This window comes from Halichoeres trimaculatus, unplaced genomic scaffold (assembly GCF_033239565.1).
Source record: "Halichoeres trimaculatus isolate MK-OKI-2021-1 unplaced genomic scaffold, fHalTri1.1 fHalTri1_scaffold_10, whole genome shotgun sequence".
In the NCBI taxonomy this organism is placed as follows: Eukaryota; Metazoa; Chordata; class Actinopteri; order Labriformes; family Labridae; genus Halichoeres; species Halichoeres trimaculatus.
This window is the reverse complement of record NW_027437187.1, coordinates 34,402,226-34,421,074: the sequence shown is the minus strand read 5'-3', so window position 1 is coordinate 34,421,074 and position 18,849 is coordinate 34,402,226. Positions and strand designations below refer to the sequence as shown.

The 18,849-nt window shown below is 40.3% G+C and overlaps 1 protein-coding gene across 1 annotated transcript in view; it reads right to left on the bottom strand.

Moving 5' to 3' along the window:
• The window catches only part of cttnbp2 (cortactin binding protein 2), a 149,836-nt gene extending 140,138 nt beyond the window's left edge, over window positions 1-9,698 (bottom strand). The window contains 1 exon segment of the mRNA XM_074677114.1: window positions 9,406-9,698. Within this exon segment, the coding sequence (XP_074533215.1) occupies window positions 9,406-9,486 (81 nt within the window). The 5' untranslated portion in view covers window positions 9,487-9,698.
• Between the last annotated feature and the right edge of the window lie 9,151 nt (window positions 9,699-18,849).

Here is an 18,849-nt window from a genome sequence, read left to right as displayed (position 1 = left end):
GTTTCTGCTAAGTCAAACCACCCTTTTTTTTCTGTAAAAGCCACGCTGAAGTAAAACCAGGAGAGATTCCAAGGGATTGATTCACTCTCATCTCACACAAATCGATCCCCGAGTCCACGTCTCTTCCCAGCACCACTCAGAGAATTGGACGACTCAGACGGCGTGATGGACAGAAACCCTGAGCGGCCCCGTCCTGTCACGTTGGCTCTGAGCGCCGGTGACGGGGGATGAGGTAAGGTGAGGTGAGATTTCTGCGCAGCGAGCAGGTGAAGGGAAGCAAAGACTCATTTGTTCCAAGGGCACGAGCAGCGGGGCTGACACTCTGAGGCCTCGCTGTTAGCTGTTAGCCCCGGTCCACTTAATAAAGCCTGTGTCATTTCACTCAGCGCCACAAGGGACGGGAACTGCTCGCTCTGTGCAGCTTCCTCCGCTCTGTTCTGCTGGCAGAGCCTTTTTTTCCCACAGACTCATGTCGTGTTAGTGCGAGCACAGAGCGGGGCGATATGACAGCCTGTGTGTAGAGGAGTGTGTGAGAGGCTGCCAATGGTTAGGAGGAAAGTGGAGCAAAGTTAGACAAATCAAAGACGCAATTAAACTCAATTTATATAATAAAAAAAACCTCCTGACTGTACAGCTGCTAAAATGTTTTTATGGCAGGATCAGAATCTGGATTTTACACTGCAAAAACTGAAATTTTATCAAGTGTTTTTCTCTTATTTTCAGCAAAAAAATGTCTTATTAGACTTAATATGAGCTAAATTTAGCTGAATTGCCATGATAATTATTTTTTTTTTCCAAGTTATTTAAAGACAAAAATTAGGTCTGAATTGCTTGTGACAAGTTTTTTTTTTAATCTAGTATTAAGCAAATTTTCGAGTAAATTTTTCTTGTTCCACCACAGGTTTTTTTTCCTTGTTACAGCAATTCAGACCTAATTTTTATCTTTAAATAACTTGAAATCAGACATTTTTCTGGACTTATCAGGTGAATGTGGCTTATATCAAGTGTAATAAGACAATTTTTACTTAATTAAGACAAAAACACTTGATAAGATTTCAGTTTCTTGTAGTGTATCAGGATCTGGATTTCTTATTCAGACCATTAGACCCTCAAACAACATTTTTAAAACCCAGATATTTCTGAAATTTTCCTTCTTGAGGCCTTTCACAATGGCGACGTGGATAAACGCCACGAAATTGTATAAAATGTGGAGGCTCGTCAGGAATAAACTTTTCCAAACGCTGTCTTTATATCCGTGGTCTTAGTAGTTTTATGTCTTTTGTAGTAAAGACTGATTCGTGCTGGGACACAAATGCAATGAAGCAGTCCCCTGTGTTGAATGTTTTATCATGTGATGTGTCGTGAGCTTTTTGATTGGTTGGATTAGTGACTGTTGCAAGCAAAACTTTGGGGAAAAAAGCTGTAATTTTGCCCAGCAAAACAGGTTTCAGAAAAAAACAGGTAACAAGTGAATTTTTAATGTATGCAATATGCGTCCTGTGTGCAAAGGGCTTCGAACACCTTTTTTTTTTTTTCTGCTCCGTTTCATAACATTAATCTCACTTTGTTTCCACTGATGTGATTTTAGAACTCTCATATTTTCACATTATGAAAAATGTATTCATTTAAAAACATCGTAGTTGTAAGAGTCATTATAGTTTCTGCAGCATGTACAGAGCTTTAGCTTTAAACAAGTAACCTGTTAACTTTTCTATTTATCTTTGATTTGTCTTTATATTGATACTTTTATTAGCCTTTTCTTTTATGGATTCTTATATAACTCATTAATTAATTCAATTTTTAATTATTTTATAGATTCTTAAATAATTTATTTATTGATTCATTTTTTATTATTCTTAAACAGATTAGTATATACTTTATTAATTCATTTTTATTCTTTTATATATTCTTATATGATTTATTTATTTATTCATTTTTTAATTATTCTTTTATAGACTATTATATACTTTATAAATTCATTTTTTATTCTTTTATAGATTCTCATATAATTTTTTCCTTGATTCATTTTGTTGATTATTCTTTTATAGATTATTATATACTTTATTAATTCATTTTTTACCTTTTTATAGATTCTTATATGATTTTTTTATTTATTCATTTTTTGATTATTCTTTTACACGTTATTATAAACTTTATTAATTCATTTTTTATTATTTTATAGATTCTTGTAAAATTGATTTACTAATTCATTTTTCCTTCATTTTTTTTAATCATTTATAGATTCTTATATAATTTATTTATTAATTCATTTATTTTCTTCTTTTATAGATTTGTTTTTGTAATTTGGCACTCTCACTACTGCATAGTGAAAAGCACATTTACACGTAAACGGCATTTTAAGGCCAATTTATGCTCCTGTTACGTACGAAAATGCATTTGTTCGTTTCCACAGGCTTCACTGTCACTGCTCTTGTACTTCCGTACGTCCTTTACGTTGGCACTGCAGTTAATACATCCAACAGGGGGGGAACCCCAACAAACTCCAAAACAAAAATGTCGACTATGGAGGAGTTTTGTTAATGGCATAAAAGATAAAAACAGAGAAGGCGTTGTTGCAGGCCGTGGTCTGTTAGGCAGCTACATACATCGCGAAGGTTCCGCCATTGTTATTTCTTCTTCTCGTCTCACTAAAGCTTTATCGGGGAGTAACAGCAATACTGCCCCTACGGTTTTCAGTGGTACTGTTTGGTCCGTATCCGTTTCATGGAAACTTGCAGAAATATGGACAAGATGAACGCAGAGCACGAACAGAAGGCTCCATCCGTATCCGTATTTATGTGGGCCTTAACTCTCTTTGCCATGTGTCGTGATGAGTGACACATGCTTTCTTGCCTCAGTCATGCTTTTCATTTACGCTGCATTGCTAAAGTTGTGCTAACCTAGCTTAAATTACACCATCTTTAACACTGAACATACACATAAATGTAAACTACTCTCTGACAAGAGTTTCTTCTTCAATACATTCATACACCCCCTTAAAAAATGATATAGAAAACGCAGTGCTAGCTTGATGCTAACATGTATGGGGAACGCAATTATATGCTAGCGGTTAGCACACAGACACTTAGTACAGTTAGGCTCAGTGTGCAACAATCCTGAAAATTCTACCTGTCAAAACCAAAGACTATAAAAAAAATTGGATGTCCGCTTGCTTGGCTCAAAGTGAGGTCACCACAAAAACTGCTCCCCCTGGTGGCTGGCTGCAGTATAGGTTTAAAAATACAGCTTTCCAGCCATTCCAGATGGGCTGTGGTCAAACTTTAAAAAAATTATTACACATCGTAGAAATGTTTCTCACAATTGTTGTGGTGATTTGAAGATATTATTTAGTTGTCTTGTATTCAAGTCCTCTTTTTTTCTAAAAATGTTTCATTTTCATTAGGTATACGAGGTTAAAAACGAGGCTTTACGTAACGTTTAGCGATGATTGACAGCAGCCGTTCTCTGCTGTGTATTTTTTGGGGGATCGTAAAATATGTCGGGAGGGGAGAGTCAGGAAGAGATTAGACTCTCGAAAGAAAAAAATAATTATTATTTTTGTCACCCGGCTCCACTCAGATTCTCCCAGTATCCCTCATCGTCTCTACTGCGCAGAATCTGACTCCAAACTGCTACAATGGTGGCGCCTGAGACTTCAAAACCGTACAATGATAAATGGCGGAGCCATGTTGTCCACTCTATATACAGTCTATGGTCAAAACACTCACAGGCATATGTTTTCCAACAGGAAGATAGAGGAAAAATTACTTACTCAGTTACTTATTCAGTCTGACTACAGCAAGTTCTAGGTTCCAAACAACTCAAAATATTACTATGTGTTATTTGGTTTAATGCTTATTTTGTCAATTTTTTGTACTTGAAAATTCCTCTTTAGTAAAGTTAAACATATATTAAAGGACATAGTATGGTAAAACAGTGAAATAATCTGCATGTAATTCACATCTTTGTTGCTGTAAGCTCTAAGGGACCAAAATATAAATTATTTTATTCATTTCATATTCTTATAATCAATCAGCCAATTAATCAGCTGTCAGTATTTTTTCCATATCAGTCTGACCCTGCTTTATGCTTCGTAAGAGAATAATAATAGGGGCTGAATTTACACCGAGAGTAGGTCTGGCTTAAATAAAACTGCAAAGTTAGCTGTGTTAAAGCTGAAGCAACCAAGTGAGTGAGTGCTTTAGCTGTTTGGGTGAACTGACCCTTTAATAGTCTGTATCTAATCCTCCCAGTTGCCTCTCCGTCTTGTTTACAGGGTCATCTGAACCCCCCTGAATCAGACGGCAGAAATTTTGTTGTCAGGAAGAAGCAGCGATAACATTACAGCCTTCGTGTTGATGGCTCGTCTCTGACCTGGCTGCAGCTCCTACACGTCCAGATCTGACCGCTCTCAGGCTCAAGACCACAACAGACCGACCCCTCTTATTCCACCTTTTAAGACCATATTCGCTGCATTCACTTTGTCGTTTTTAAAAAACTGCTGACCTGTGCTTGGATTTTGCAGCTACAGGTAATGAGATACATCTTTGGAGGTGCTGAAACAGAGCAGGGGTATGAGTAAACAGCTTCCAGTAGATTCAGATTTTACACCTGATGTGACGCCAGCAAATCACCCGCAACTGAGAATATCAAGTCATCTTAAAACTCACACAAATACAGAGCAAAGTTTTCCTTCATACTGCTTCTCCTGCAAACCATTGTGTCTCATTTCATCAGGGTCATACGTAATGAATGAAGCGTGCTTCCTTCAGATTAATGTTTGGCTTTCCACGTACACACATGGAAGGGCAGGGGGCACCACGAACAGAGTCTAAAACAACACCTGAGGTAAGAAATAAATTCTCGTTCAATTCCTCGTGTAAATAAAGTATTTCTGTTTAGAGAAGCTAAAGAAGGACATTACTTTTGAGGCTAATAAGACAAGCTTTACTTTAATTAAGACACAAACAGTTGATCGGATTTCAGTTTTTGAAGGAAGGGCTCCATTATCCCTGGATTTTAGCGAGTTTTATTGGTATCAACTTTTGCTTCAACTACACACTCCATACTAGGGATGTCCCGATATTATATTTTCACTTCCGATACGATACCGATACTGCAGCATTGAGTATTGGCCCATACCGATATTAATCCGATACGATATCAGCTTTAAACACGCATACTTTTATTACTTATTTTGTAGTATGTCCGTCATGTTAGAAGAGGCTTGATTAAGTGATATTATTCAAACAAAGAACAGTAGTCAGCAACAGTAGGTATGAGGAAAAACTGACCCATTTATCGTTAACCAATGAGTAACAGAAATTTTAACATTAAACACAAGAATATATTAGTAATTGAATAAAATAAAGAATAAATTAAAAGATCCAGAAAATAAGCTAAATAAATCAAATAAAAACAGCAGGAGCAGGGTCTGGAATGGACTGCTTGTATCAGAGATTTTAGATGCGTTCCGATTTGATACCGATATTTGTTTTTTTGCTGATATCGGACCGATATTCGATATCAATATCGGACTGTGACGCCTCTACTCCATACGAAACATATACAAACATGTTTTCACATGTTTCTTTTACTCACACACGACTGAGACTTAATCCCATCATAAATTCTGCCAGACTACATTAAATGTGGGTTATGTACATTGGTGTTTCTCAAGGCGTATTCAGACTTGGACTGTTTGGTCCACTTTCCCACGCTGGTGCGGACTTTTCATGCAGGTGTGAATAGACACAAACGAACCCTGGTGCGGACCAAACAACCGGACTGAGACCCACTTTTTGAGGTGGTCTCGGTCCTCTTCCAAACGAACTGTGGTTCGTGGTTCTCCGGTGCAGGTCTGAATACAAACCAAGGTCCATCTGAACTAACTACAGGATACATGCGCCTTTTGGGCCTATAAAGCCACCGTAACCTAACCGTCTTTGGTTCACACCTGATCCTCCGTCTTCTGTTTAGCCACGCTGTTGCTAGCATGTTGTGGGTCAGGACACGCAGAGCATAGCGCCTCCTTGCTGTGCGCATTCGTCTTCGCTGTTCCTAAATTGTAAACGGTGTTGTTAAGCTGCTTTGAAGGAGCTGCTCTTGAAACTGAAAATGATTTAGCAGCTCTAATAAGAGCACAAACACACGTTTACCTCCATTTCCAGGTCTGTGCTCTGTGTGCCGCCCTTTGTCAGTGCTGTCCAATGAGAGCACTGATCGTCACACACGTGGATGTGTTAACAGAATATAGTCCACTTGCAAAAAGTACAATCTGAATATGAACCGTACCAAACGAAAAAAATAAAGTCCGCTTTTGGTCCGGACCAAACAAGTGGACCAAAGGACTTTTCTGGTCTGAATACAGCCTTAGTGTTCACCAATACACCAGCTGATCAGCTCAACTCTACTTCGGTGGAGATCTACCTAAAGCTGCTTTAAGACAAGACAGTTATAGCGCCAACTACAGGCCTGGCATGCTTACTACAGCGTTTCTGTTTAAATGCAGATTTTTCCTCAATGTTGGAGTCGACATTTTCTCAAAGTTTACAAAACGAAATACCTGGGAAGTAAAATTGTAGCTTAAAGGGATAGTTCAGTTTTTTTGAAGTGGGGTTGTATGAGCTCTATGTGACCACTAAGGACATTAGATACAGTAGAAAGTTGTCTCCTCTCCCTCAGAAAGACACAAACTTTAATCGATGGTGACGAGGAAATAGACGCTAACAGGGAGAGACCGTACCAAATTCAAAGGCTATTTTCTCTGCCTACAAGAACTAAAATCAAAAAGTAATACCACAGTTTAAGAGTACGCTACATAAAATATTTTTTAAGTGCATTAAGTCTTTGGAAATATAAACATTTATCTGGACCTAACTAACTGGTCATTTATCCTTCCGCGCAGCGCTAGTGCGCTCCGTCCCCCCTCCTCCTTTCAGCTGTAGGGAATGTAAACAAGCTATGCTTCGGGCGAATTAGACATAAATGTTTATATTTCCGAAGACTTAATGCACTTAAAAATTATTTTATGTAGCGTACTCTTAAACTGTGGTATTACTTTTTGATTTTAGTTCTTGTCTGCGGATGTTTCCGCTGTATTCCTTTCAGTCTCCATCTGTAGCAGCTCCTCTTCTGTGTAGCTACTTCGGTTCATACAGGTATCCTTTTGGTTCCAAAGTGAATGGAACTTCATAGTCGCTGTTATAGTCACTCATTTTGAATTTCCTACGCTGCCTCACAATCCTTAGAGTACAAACAAAAGAATTACAATACTTGATCAAACTTACAAGAGGCTACAACCGGCGCTCGAAGCACAGCTTGTTTACATTCCCTACATCTGAAAGGAGGAGGGGGGACGGAGCGTACTAGCGCTGCGCGGAAGGACACATGACCAGTTAGTTAGGTCCAGATAAATGTTTATATTTCCGAAGACTTAATGCACTTAAAAAATATTTTATGTAGCGCACTCTTAAACTGTGGTATTACTTTTTGACTTTAGTTCTTGTAGGCAGAGAAAATAGCCTTTGAATTTGGTACCGTCTGTCCCTGTTAGCGTCTATTTCCTCGTCACCATCGATTACAGTCTGTGTCTTACTGAGGGAGAGGAGACAACTTTCTACTGTATCTAATGTCCTTAGTAGTCACATAGAGCTCATACAACCCCACTTCAAAAAAAACTGAACTATCCCTTTAATTCCATTTTTGCAAAATACATTATTGAATAGTATTAATGTTATGCTAACCAATGTTACGGTAATGAGGGGTTCCCTGGAAAAATGTCCAACCACAAAGGGGTCCATGGTCTAAAAAAGTTTGAGAACCCTGATCCACCTTTCTGAAAGTCAAAGGATGAGTAAACAAAAGCACATCCCAGAAACAAAGTGACGCCTGTTGGACCAACCAGAGAAGACAAACCTTCGAAACAACAAGAATTACTCCTTGGTTTCTTCCCTGAGCGTCAGCAGAGCTCGCTGCGTGCCACACTGACATCAACTCTGGTAAATGGGTGGAAGGTGATCGGCAGAGTGCCTCTCAGCGACCTCTGACCCCCTTTCTCGACCAGGAGAGCCGATCCTTCAGAGTCCTCACAAATGACAAACTTCCCCCACCTCAGGCCAACAACACAGAGTCTGCAGGGGTGAGCAAAGAGCACAGAGCTTTATTTAACCACAGCAGGCATGATGGAGGAGGAGGTGGAGGAGGAGGAGGAGGAGGAGGAGGGGGTGGGGATGGAGGCGGAAGCCCTCTTTCGTTGGCTGGATCCCGGGGAAGGAAGAGCGTGCTTGGCAGAGCGGCCAGTGAGCTGAAGAGGCTGGCCGGCTCCCGTGTCTCTGGAGCACCTGTTCACTTCGACGCTAAATGTAAAGTAGCCTCGAGGCAGATCTGAGCGCGCTCAGTCAGGGAGGGGGCTGGCTGACACGGTACTCCCAGCTATGCCAGCTGAGTCACTGAAATTAAGACCAATTTAGAAAGGTGTCTGGTGAACAGGCCCCCCACTCCACCCCCACAGCTCCCACTTCAGCTCGCCCCTAACTCAACTCCCACACCAGCATCCACCCACACACCTCAGGGACTGCATCTCCACACATGAACGCCGGCCTACCTGAGTCCTCACCTCACATCCAGCGTACACAAACTGAGGCTGCAGTGACAGGTGGATGACTACACTCTGATGGTAGCATCCTGGAGGAGGAGTGACCTGACTCTCCTCTGATCCTGAGTGTTAGAAATCACAACCAGGTGTGTGTAAACACTGAAGATCACCTCTAGTTAGTGACCACTCCACAGAAAACTCTTCCTCTGGTCTGAATGTCAGAGCATGTCTGGAATAATTCTCCCAGCTTTGTGAGGAAAGCTGCTGGAAGCCTGTGAGACTTGCTGAATGTGATCACAGACACAAAAAAGCTAATACGTGATGTTTTAAAGGAGCAGATTACGCGCCAGCCTCCACAAATCTTCTATATTTACTCCTCTGTGGGCAGCCAGACAGCTCGCTTTACGTCTCTGCGTATTAACCCATCTAATGTCACATAGTATATGAGCTACAACCTGTGTAGCAGTGACGCTTCTCTTCCATTTAGACGCAGGGTTATGTTACAGCAGTGGGATCCGCGTCCACAGACAAACAAAAGACTTCACCGTGGTGTTGTCCTCTCAGAAAACTCGCCTCGCAGCCTCAGTGAGCGCATTTCTGACTCATGTATCACCCTAACAGAGACATACACCCCGGGTTTTTCTCCAGACACCGACGCCAGGCTCCCTCTGGCCACCGCTGTTGCTTCCCGAATAGATGCGCACCGCATTTCTCCCTCCTCTCCCGGTGACTGCTCCAGCGCCACAAAGACAAATCAAAGACAAACACCGGTTCAGGGTTCGCTGTCGCGGTCATTCCTCGCGTCTTACCGTGTCGACACTCCCCAGCACGGCTGTTGCCAGTGTTTGTACCGGAGGAGGCTGCTCCCCGCTGGCTCCCTCCGACGCCATCTTCGTACTGTAGCGGTCTGCTGGAGTGAGGGCGCATCCGGCACTGATTAACTATTGCGCTGCTGGAGGCGAATCACGCCGAGCGCGGCCATTGAAAAGAAAGAGAGGGCTAAGGTTTGGGAAATTCACGGAGCTGTTAGAAGGGGAGAGAGAGGACGACAGGTCTCCTCCGTGAGAAAGCCAGAAGCTGAGTGTGTGCGGGCTGCTGCGGGCAGGGAGGAGGGAGGGAGGGGGGCAGTCCTGTAGGCGTGGCGCACCGAGCGACCGACGCGTAAAATCCAGATGCGAGGTCCCGGTGCGCTCCCAACTGGAAAGGAGGTGCGTCTGTAAGGGCTGATTGACAACAGCATTTGTTGTCCTGTGAGGCCACGAAATAAAGTCGGTGAGTAGCTCCCAAAACACGGCCCTGGGACCAACATCAATCACATCAGACAGGTAAAAAAAAAAAAGAAAGAAAGAAAGAAAGAAAAACAACAGTCTGGGTGTTTTTCTGACTCAGTTTTTTCTCCTTTGATCCACAACATTTAGTAAAACATTACTATGTATATAAATTGGGTGATTACACTAATATGACAGTTCAAAAAGAGGACAAACACCAAGAATAAGATTCATCAATCAACATTTTTTTTTACCCGAAAGCATAGTAAACTAAGAGTCTGGCACTATTAAAACAAACAAACAACAACGAAACAAAAACTAAGACACATTGCATCAAAATCAGTCAAATTACTGATCTTATTTTATGAAAAAAAAAAAAACGTATTTTATGCATTTATTTTTCTTCAAAAAAGTGACATCATTCTTCAAAGGGTAATTAAAAGGTTAAAAAATAATTTCAAAAAATAATAATAATTTTTCATAATAAAAAAATGTCCTTAATTAGGGCTGAAGTTGATAAAAAAGTTTTTTTTTATTTTTCATATATTTATTTTTTATGTTTTTATAGAAGTTTTTGGCTGAAGACATTTTTGTCCTCTGTTCACCTCAAATGTTGTAAATTCCCCCAAGTGTATTATTTAAGTAAAAAGCATAAATAAATAAGTTTGGATTCCAAGATTTAAAATGAAAATAAAAAAATCTCTAAAAATATTCTGTTTGGAGTGACACAGCCAAAATTATGGCAAAAAGTCAATCAAAAAAATATTACTTATTTATTTATTTAGGATTGAAAAAAGAAGAAAAGGACATATAAATAATAAATAAATAAACAAACAAACAAGTACATTTGAATTCCAAGATTTAAAAAAAAAAATCTGTTTAGAGTGACACGGCCAAAAGTATGGCAAAAAGTAAATCAAAAAAATATTATGTATTTATTTATTTAGGATTAAAAAAAGAAGAAAGAAAAATGTAAATAACTGAATAAATATTTATATTTTTTTATGCGTCTGCTACTGAATACGGTTCAAACAATGGATGAAATGTGTAATTCTAAAGATATATTTAGCTTTGAAGACATTTCTATGAAAAACACATATAAATAATACAAAATAAGTAAATAAATAAAAAAAATAAGTACATTTGAATTCCAAGATTAAAAATAAATATATTAAAAAAATATAATATTCTGTTTGAAGTGACACAGCCAAAATTATGGCAAAAAGTTAATCAAAAAATTATCATGGTTTATTTATTTAGGATTTAAAAAAAGAAGAAAAAGACATAAAAAATAATAAAATAAATAAATAATTTAGTTCATTTTAATTTCAAGATTACAAAAAAAAAAAATCTGGAGTGACACAACCAAAATTTTGGCAAAAATATTATTTATTTAGGATTGAAAAAAAGAAGAAAAAGACATATAAATAATAAAATAAATAAATAATAAAATAAATAAGTCCATTTGATTTCCAAGATTAAGAAAAAATATACATATATATTAAAAAATATATTTATTTATTTTTTTCGCATCAAAAAAGAAGAAAGAGAACTACTGAAAAGGGTTCAAACAATGGATGAAATGTGTAATTCCAAAGATATTTTTAGCTTTGAAGACATTTCTGTGCCTAACACTTTGTGTACTCAAATGTAGAATCTTTAATTGTAATTTGTAAATATTTAAATTTGGGCAAAATCTCACCCTGTTTACAAATACAGCCACAGCTGTTTAAAACCTGGCCCATGAAATCCTCTGAGAAGTGTAACAGCGTGACATTGAAGGCTGCGTTTGGGAGGATTTATTTCCCACCCTCATTTATTCTGATTGATTACAACCTTATGATGATGAATGAAACTTTTCATCTGCAGGTTGGTCACATTTTACCTCTTCCTGTTGACAACAATTGCACAATGTGCACATATGTCCGATAGAGCGGACATGTCTGTAACTTTCTGGACAGAATTAAATATCTGAGTAAAAGAAAATGAAGATTCCCAAAAGACAATAAAAACACTCAAGGAGAAAAATCTTGACACAGGATTTCATATTTCATGCACCAGAAAGTTAAACTGTCCTGGAAATGTGATGTATGTTATTATATACGGTAGAAATGAATTAAATGTGTAGAAGAACTGTAAAAACTAATCAAGTTTTTTTTTTGTCGTATTTTTAGAAAAAAACTGTCATTTTAGGCTCACACTACAGGATTTTAGAAAAAAAATGTCTTTATGTTCTTGCAGTTAAACTATATTTTTATTTCTATTTAATACACCCTTCGAATGCATCTAGGCCATTTTACTGTATCTATCAGGTGAATGTGACTCGTATTTAGTTTATTTAGATAACTTCACTGAAAATGGGACACACACTTGCTTTAATTTGACTTTTTGCAGTAAGTTATACATTTTTTTCTGTGCATGTTGCAGCGTACCAGGCCTGCTGCATTTTCTTACATCTGTGTTTGATCACATCTCTGAAACAGAACTCTTTCAGGTCGTTTTATTTGACAGCTGAAACGTAATAACTGTGTTTGGAGCAGAAAGCCCGATGTTAATCTGACATCGTGTTCTGGGTTCAAATCCCTCAGCTGTGAAGCTGTTTATCCCAGAAAAGCAGGGAAGGATCTGGGCGCCCGCAGCTCCCAGATGTGGCATTTAGGATTAGTGGACGCTGATCCAGCCTGGTCATCCAGAATGAGGTTATTAAGTCTCCATATGTGGGTCAAATGTTGCACGATCCACATTCGCTGGGAACAATGAGAGACCACAATCAGAGGCTGACAATAACTGGGCATTAACGTTTTAACATCATCCTCAGTGACTGATCTGCGTTTCTTTGTCATCTGCATATTTTCCAGAGCCCGGCTGAATTTATGTCCTGTCTCTGCTGAGGTGACACTTGATTGACACGTTTATTACCTCGACCTGCCCCGTCCTGTTCACGCAGCCACTCGACTGGAACCGACGGTGACGACGGTGACGTGTTGTTTTAAACACAGACAGGGGTAAGGCGGATTACAGAGCGAGCTCCTCACTCTGAGTGAAGGAGGAGAGCTGCTGCTGTATCCAGGGAGAAAAACACACAAAAACAAACACAGGGACGCAGCTCTGAGGTTCGTAATAAATGAGTGCAGAAATGTCAAAAACTGCAGTCCTGAGAGTGGCCACTGGAGGCAAGCTCAAAGAGTCACTCAGTTCCCATTAAAACCATGTTAAAATGAGTTTCTCATGTATGCATCCCTGTTTCTTCTTTTTCAAAGGGGTCAAACTTTTAAAAGACATGAGCTTAAAGTTCTGCATTTGATTTAGTTTCAAGGTATCATTGATCAAAAGCATAATTGTAAAAAAAAAAAAATGGACGTCAAACTGCTCCCCCTGGTGGCTGGCTGCAGTATGGGTAAAAAAATCCATCTCCCCAGCCATTCCAGATGGGCTGTGGTCAAGCTTTAAGAAAGAAATACACCTCATAGAAATGTTTCTCACGTCCATGGCCGTAACTAGCTATGAGGTCACCGGGGTCCAGACCTCAGTAAAAATTTCAGAGAAAAATAAATAAAACGAGCCCCAGTCGGCGTTTTAAACACATAAACACAGGGGAGCTTTTATTTTGAAATCGTGGCATGCAGGAAGTTATCTGTCGAAGCATGTAATCGCAGTGACTTTGAACGCACTTGACAGGAAGTAGAGAACGACACCGTGAGGTGAGTGACAGATTCTTTATTATTTTACGAACAAGCAGCCCGCTGTGAATGAAGCCAGACCTTTGGGTGTTTTTCACCAACACGATCTGACAGTGTCTTGTAAACCTTCATGCAGATAGGTCCGTTATTTTGGGTCTGTGCTGATACAGCAGTATATCACTCTTTAGAAAGAGGAGGAGGAAGCCAGGGGTTTGATCCGAGGTCCAAACCCAGAATATTTTCAGCAGGATTTAATTCATTTTATATTATCCCATGGTCTGTGTGAATACTGATTCAGACTGGGTTTAAACCTACTCATAACGGGTAAAAGACCTTTCTGTTGCTAGGCGCTACCCAAGTAGCTGCCTGTTGCAGCAGCTCTCTCGTCTTTGTCCGTTTCTTGTAATTTTTTTGTCTCTTTTTTGTCATCTTTGTATTTGGAGTGGATCATCACTTTGTATGATTCATTGTCGGTCACGGACACCAAACTTTTTGTGGCTTCGGCGATGTTCTTTACTACTGTTCTCCTGTGTTTGTCTGGAGATCCTACATGTAACCATGGCTGCATTGTTTACATGCAAAATTAGCTGTTAGCAGCCTGTAGCATGTCAATGCTAACTAGTGTAGGGCTTGATGATTTCCCTCGAGCTGAGGAGGAGGAGGTGAGGATGACGTGCTGGTTCTCGGATGTGAGCTGGGAGGTGACAACGTGGACCTGTCCTTCCATCCATTGTCGTTGGGAACGTGGGATCTAGCTCCGGGGGATGGACGAGCTAGCTGTGCTAACCCAGCGGCATCGTGCTGTTCACGGACGTGGCTGACGGAGCTGACATCGGACGCCGGCGCCACATTGGAGGAGCTTCGCCTGCTGTGAGCAGACAGGATCCAGGAGACAGAGACTGAACAGACTTCTGGGGAGGCTCAGTCCTGGACCCTGTGGAGGTGGAGACTGGCTGGGCTGGAGAGCGGTGGACGGGATGTCGTCATCTAATTTCTTATGGACTTTTTTTGCACTTTCTATACTCTTTCTTACTTTTGTTTTCTTAAATGCTGCGGTGACTCCTGAATTTCCCCTCTGGGATAAATAAAGTATTTTCTATTCTATTCTATTCTATTATGGTTAAACTGCCTGATGACAGTTCCCCTCGATGCCAGTTTAAAGTGCTGGACTGGCATAACCATTAGGTAACCATGGCAACATATTCAAAGCATACAGTTCAAAAAGTTAAAGCTCACTAGTTAAAACACAGTTGTTTTTTTTATTGATACGTTGACAATACTGATTAGTTTGTATTTCCATTTTTTTTCTATCAAATGTGGAATTTTCTGTGCTGCTTTTATGACAAGAACTGACTGTCTCAGTTTTTTAAAACAGATTGTTTTGTTTACAAAACATGTCAAAAAGGTGAGAGAATCTGCTAAGAGTTTCTGGCTTTAAAACAATCAATAATGCTGTAAATAAAAGAATCAGTGGATGTCACTGACTGGTCTGTACCAATATAACACCAAACTCTACATTTGATTTTTTTTTTTTTTTTAAATGTATAGTTTATTTATATGTTTACTTTCATGGGTTAAATTTGCATCGATTACATTTACAGATCATATCACAGCAAAGTAATGTGGGCCTTTAGATAGATAGATAGATAGATAGATAGATAGATGGATTCTCAATGTCTCAATGAGAACAGGTTTCTAAAGTCTTAACAACAGAAAATCTCTCTCTTCCTCATTTGCTCAAATGTCCATTACTGTTAGGCAAAGTTCTGTGGGTGTGGGTTGGGGGGTCAAGGTCTGGACCTCACCAATTTTGAAACTCTGGTTACGGCCCTGATCTACAAACATCAACATTGTTGGATCATAAACTTTTTAAACGTGTTCGCTTCTCAAAAAAAAAGAGCCACAGAATAATTCTGTTTGCAGAGGAGGAAAATGAAAGGTCTGCAGACTGTGCGATAGATAACATCGAGCAGCTCCAAACACACGGCTGATAACAGCAGGAACAGGATTAATCCACTGAGCATGTTCAGGGCTCACCCCAGGACACAGGCTGCAGCCAGAGCCAAAGGGGGTCACAGGAGGAGGACTGGAGGAGGCAGAGCATCCAGAGAGGACTGACGCTGATGGATGAGGTCTGAAGCGCTCGGCTCATATTAACTCTCTGACTGTTGAACACACAGCTCACACAATGACTCCCTTTCTGTCACAGAGCGTGAAGTAGACTGAGGGGTCAGCTGGGCGGCCGCTCGGCCTTCACTGGGTCCAGTGTCCCCAGCAGACCCACAGGAAAGACACAAAGAGGGCCAGACAGCAGGACCCAGATCCTGGCTGCAGCTTCAAATGAGGGGACGTGGACGACTCGCTGGTGACTCTGCTGGCAGAGAGGGAGGAAGAGGAAGGAGGAGGAGGAGGAGAGCCAGGATCTGGGCCACATCTCTGTCCCATTGTCCCTGAGGGGTTGCCAGGAGCTGAAGCAGACCTCTGTTCAGTCCTGTTTAGCTTCCTCTGCCCCTCACACTGCCCGTCTCTGTCTGATCCTGATCCTGATCCCGTGGGGTGCAGGTGTTTCTGTTTCCAGACACTGAAACTTCAGGGTTCCTTCAAAATAAAACAAAGCTTTCATTTTATTTTGAAGGGTTGGACGTGTTGGGTGATAATATTCCAGATTTGAAGGACAGCAAACCCCTTTTTTTTTATTGAAATCAATACAAACACACATCTTTTTTTCCTCTCTGTTTTTATTTTGCACTTTGTAGACGTCTCTACGTTAGGTCACAACCTGTACTGAAAAAATCAGGTTGTAGCACATTTGACCTGACTGTTTCATCACAATAACAAGCTGCACAAATGATAAAAAAACACTCTGATCTTTGACATTACTGTGGAAATATTGCTGATGAGTTATGTGATGCTAGCTAGCTTCAGTTGATGTTGTGGTTAGAACAAACTATCTCAGTTTCTCTCTTCTTTGTCCGTTTCTTGTTATTTTTTCGTCTCTTTTTCATCATCTTTGTATTTGGAGTGGATCATTACTTTGTATGGCTCATTTGTTGGTCATGAACACCAAACTTTTTGTGTCTTGATATTGAGTGATATTTTCACTACTTTTCTCCTGTGTTTGTCTGGAGAGCCTACATGTTACCATGACTGTATTGTTTACATGTGTAGTGAGGAGGGGGTCTCCCCGGGTTAGAAGGGTCGAAAACACGACTCAAAACAGCTCGTTGCCGTCACACTGCACGTTTATTGCTTGCAGGAGAGATCAGACATCCTTCATGTGATCCTCTAAGCACACTTTTGTGAGGGTAAAACAAAAAGTCCAACAGCATGTCGATCCCAGGAAAACTCGAAGTGTGTGTGTTACGTCGTTACGTCTATACATCACCATGGTAACCCAAAAGCATTTAAAGACACACTACACAGAGAGGCGATCATTACAATGTGAAATCAGCTGTTAGCAGCCTGTAGCACGTCAGTGCTAACTGGTGCAAGGCCAGATGTTTCCCACAAGGTGAGGAGAAGGAGGTGAGGATGACGTGCTGGTTCTCAGGTGTGAGCTGAGAAGTGACGACATGGACCTGTCCTTCCATCCATCGTTATTGGGAACGTATGATCTATCTCCAATAAGATGGACGAGCTAGCTGTGCTAACCTAGCAACAGAGGGGCTGCCAGGCAGAGTAGCATCATGCTATTCACGGACATGGCTAACAGAGCTAATACCAGACACCAACACATTGGAAGAGCTTCACCTGCTGTGAGCAGACAGGATCCAGGAGACAGAGACTGAACAGACTGCTGAAGAAGCTCAGTCCTGGACCCTGTGGAGGTGGAGGCTGGCTGACTGGACAATGATGGACAAGCTGTCAGCATCTATTTTCTTATGGACATTTTTGCACTTTCTATACACTTTCTTACTTTGTTTTCTTGATTGCTGCTGTGACTTCATTTTCGTTGTACTTGTTACAATGACGATAAAGTTGTATTCTTCTAATCCTGGGACGAATCTCCAAATAACAGAGACTCACTGTCCCACTTTTTGGGACCCTTCCATAGGAGCTACAAACGCTGCAGACTGTTGATCGGACAAATGAATCGTCACTTCCTGTGTGACAGCAGCTGCTGTATTTCTCCTCGTGGAGAAATTTTTAATCGTTAAGTTCTTTATGTCTTTATTGGTTCAATTTATTATTTATTTTTTTAAACAATAATAATACATTTAATTCCAGGGTACCTTTTATGGATATACATGAGAGTTTGAAAGAAATTGATTTTAAGAAAAAGATAAGATGGATGGATGGCAGTCAGAGTGAGTAGGCCAGGTGGAATAGATGGTTTTGAGACGAGATTTGAAAATGGTCAATGAGTTAATGTCACGGATGTCTGGTGGGAGGGATTTCTAGAGACGGGGGGCAGATATTTCTTATCCCTATCTATTTCCACCTGATGTGATCTCATCCTCCCTTCTCTCCTATAAACCCTTCCTTTATATTTTTATCTTTATGTTAAATTCTCCAATTATATGTGTTTTTAAAATTTGTTTTTAAAGGTGTTACATAAATAACTAGAAAAGCACTCAGAGATCGCAGACCTCCACCAAGCATATTGTGATACGACTTTAATGTTATACTCCCTTTGAGCAGACTGTCTGCTACAATTTGGTGTTAGTTGCAGGTTTGTACGTTTATTTGTTTCCTGACAGTGTTGAAAATTATGATGACCCAGTACATATTTTATATTCTGGATCTTAGTATCCAGAATATTTCCAGGATCTGGATCGTACTTTTACATCTGTCAGAAATTATGGTGACCTTGTCTTGTATTGTTTTGCAAAACAATCCGACCATTTATGGTGGAGTTATATACACATATGGTGAAAACAGCCCTATCTCACAATGATAAAGAATCCTTATCCAAATCCAATATCTAAATACTTCACATCTGCTGCAGATCTTAACTTTTGTTGACGTTGAATCAGAGTGACACTTTGGCAGAACAGGTGGACTGTAACGTCCTGGAGGGGATAACAGCTCGATGCACCGCTGAAGTCTTCCAGTTTTTGGATGACTCATCCTGGCATCTGATGTCAGGGCAGCTTTTCAGCGTACGCGTCGCTTTCCCGGACGCTGGTGCCAAGTATCAGGGTCGTGACCTCAACTGCACGGGTTAAACCGGACGGGGCAGAGCCTGAGTGACAGGTGAGGAGAGAAACTCTCATGGCATGAGCCCAAAGTGCAGAGACCTGATTTTCTGAATCCCCCCCTGGTCTTTTCTTGTCTTTTCCTTCTGCAGCGTGTTGGCATTCCT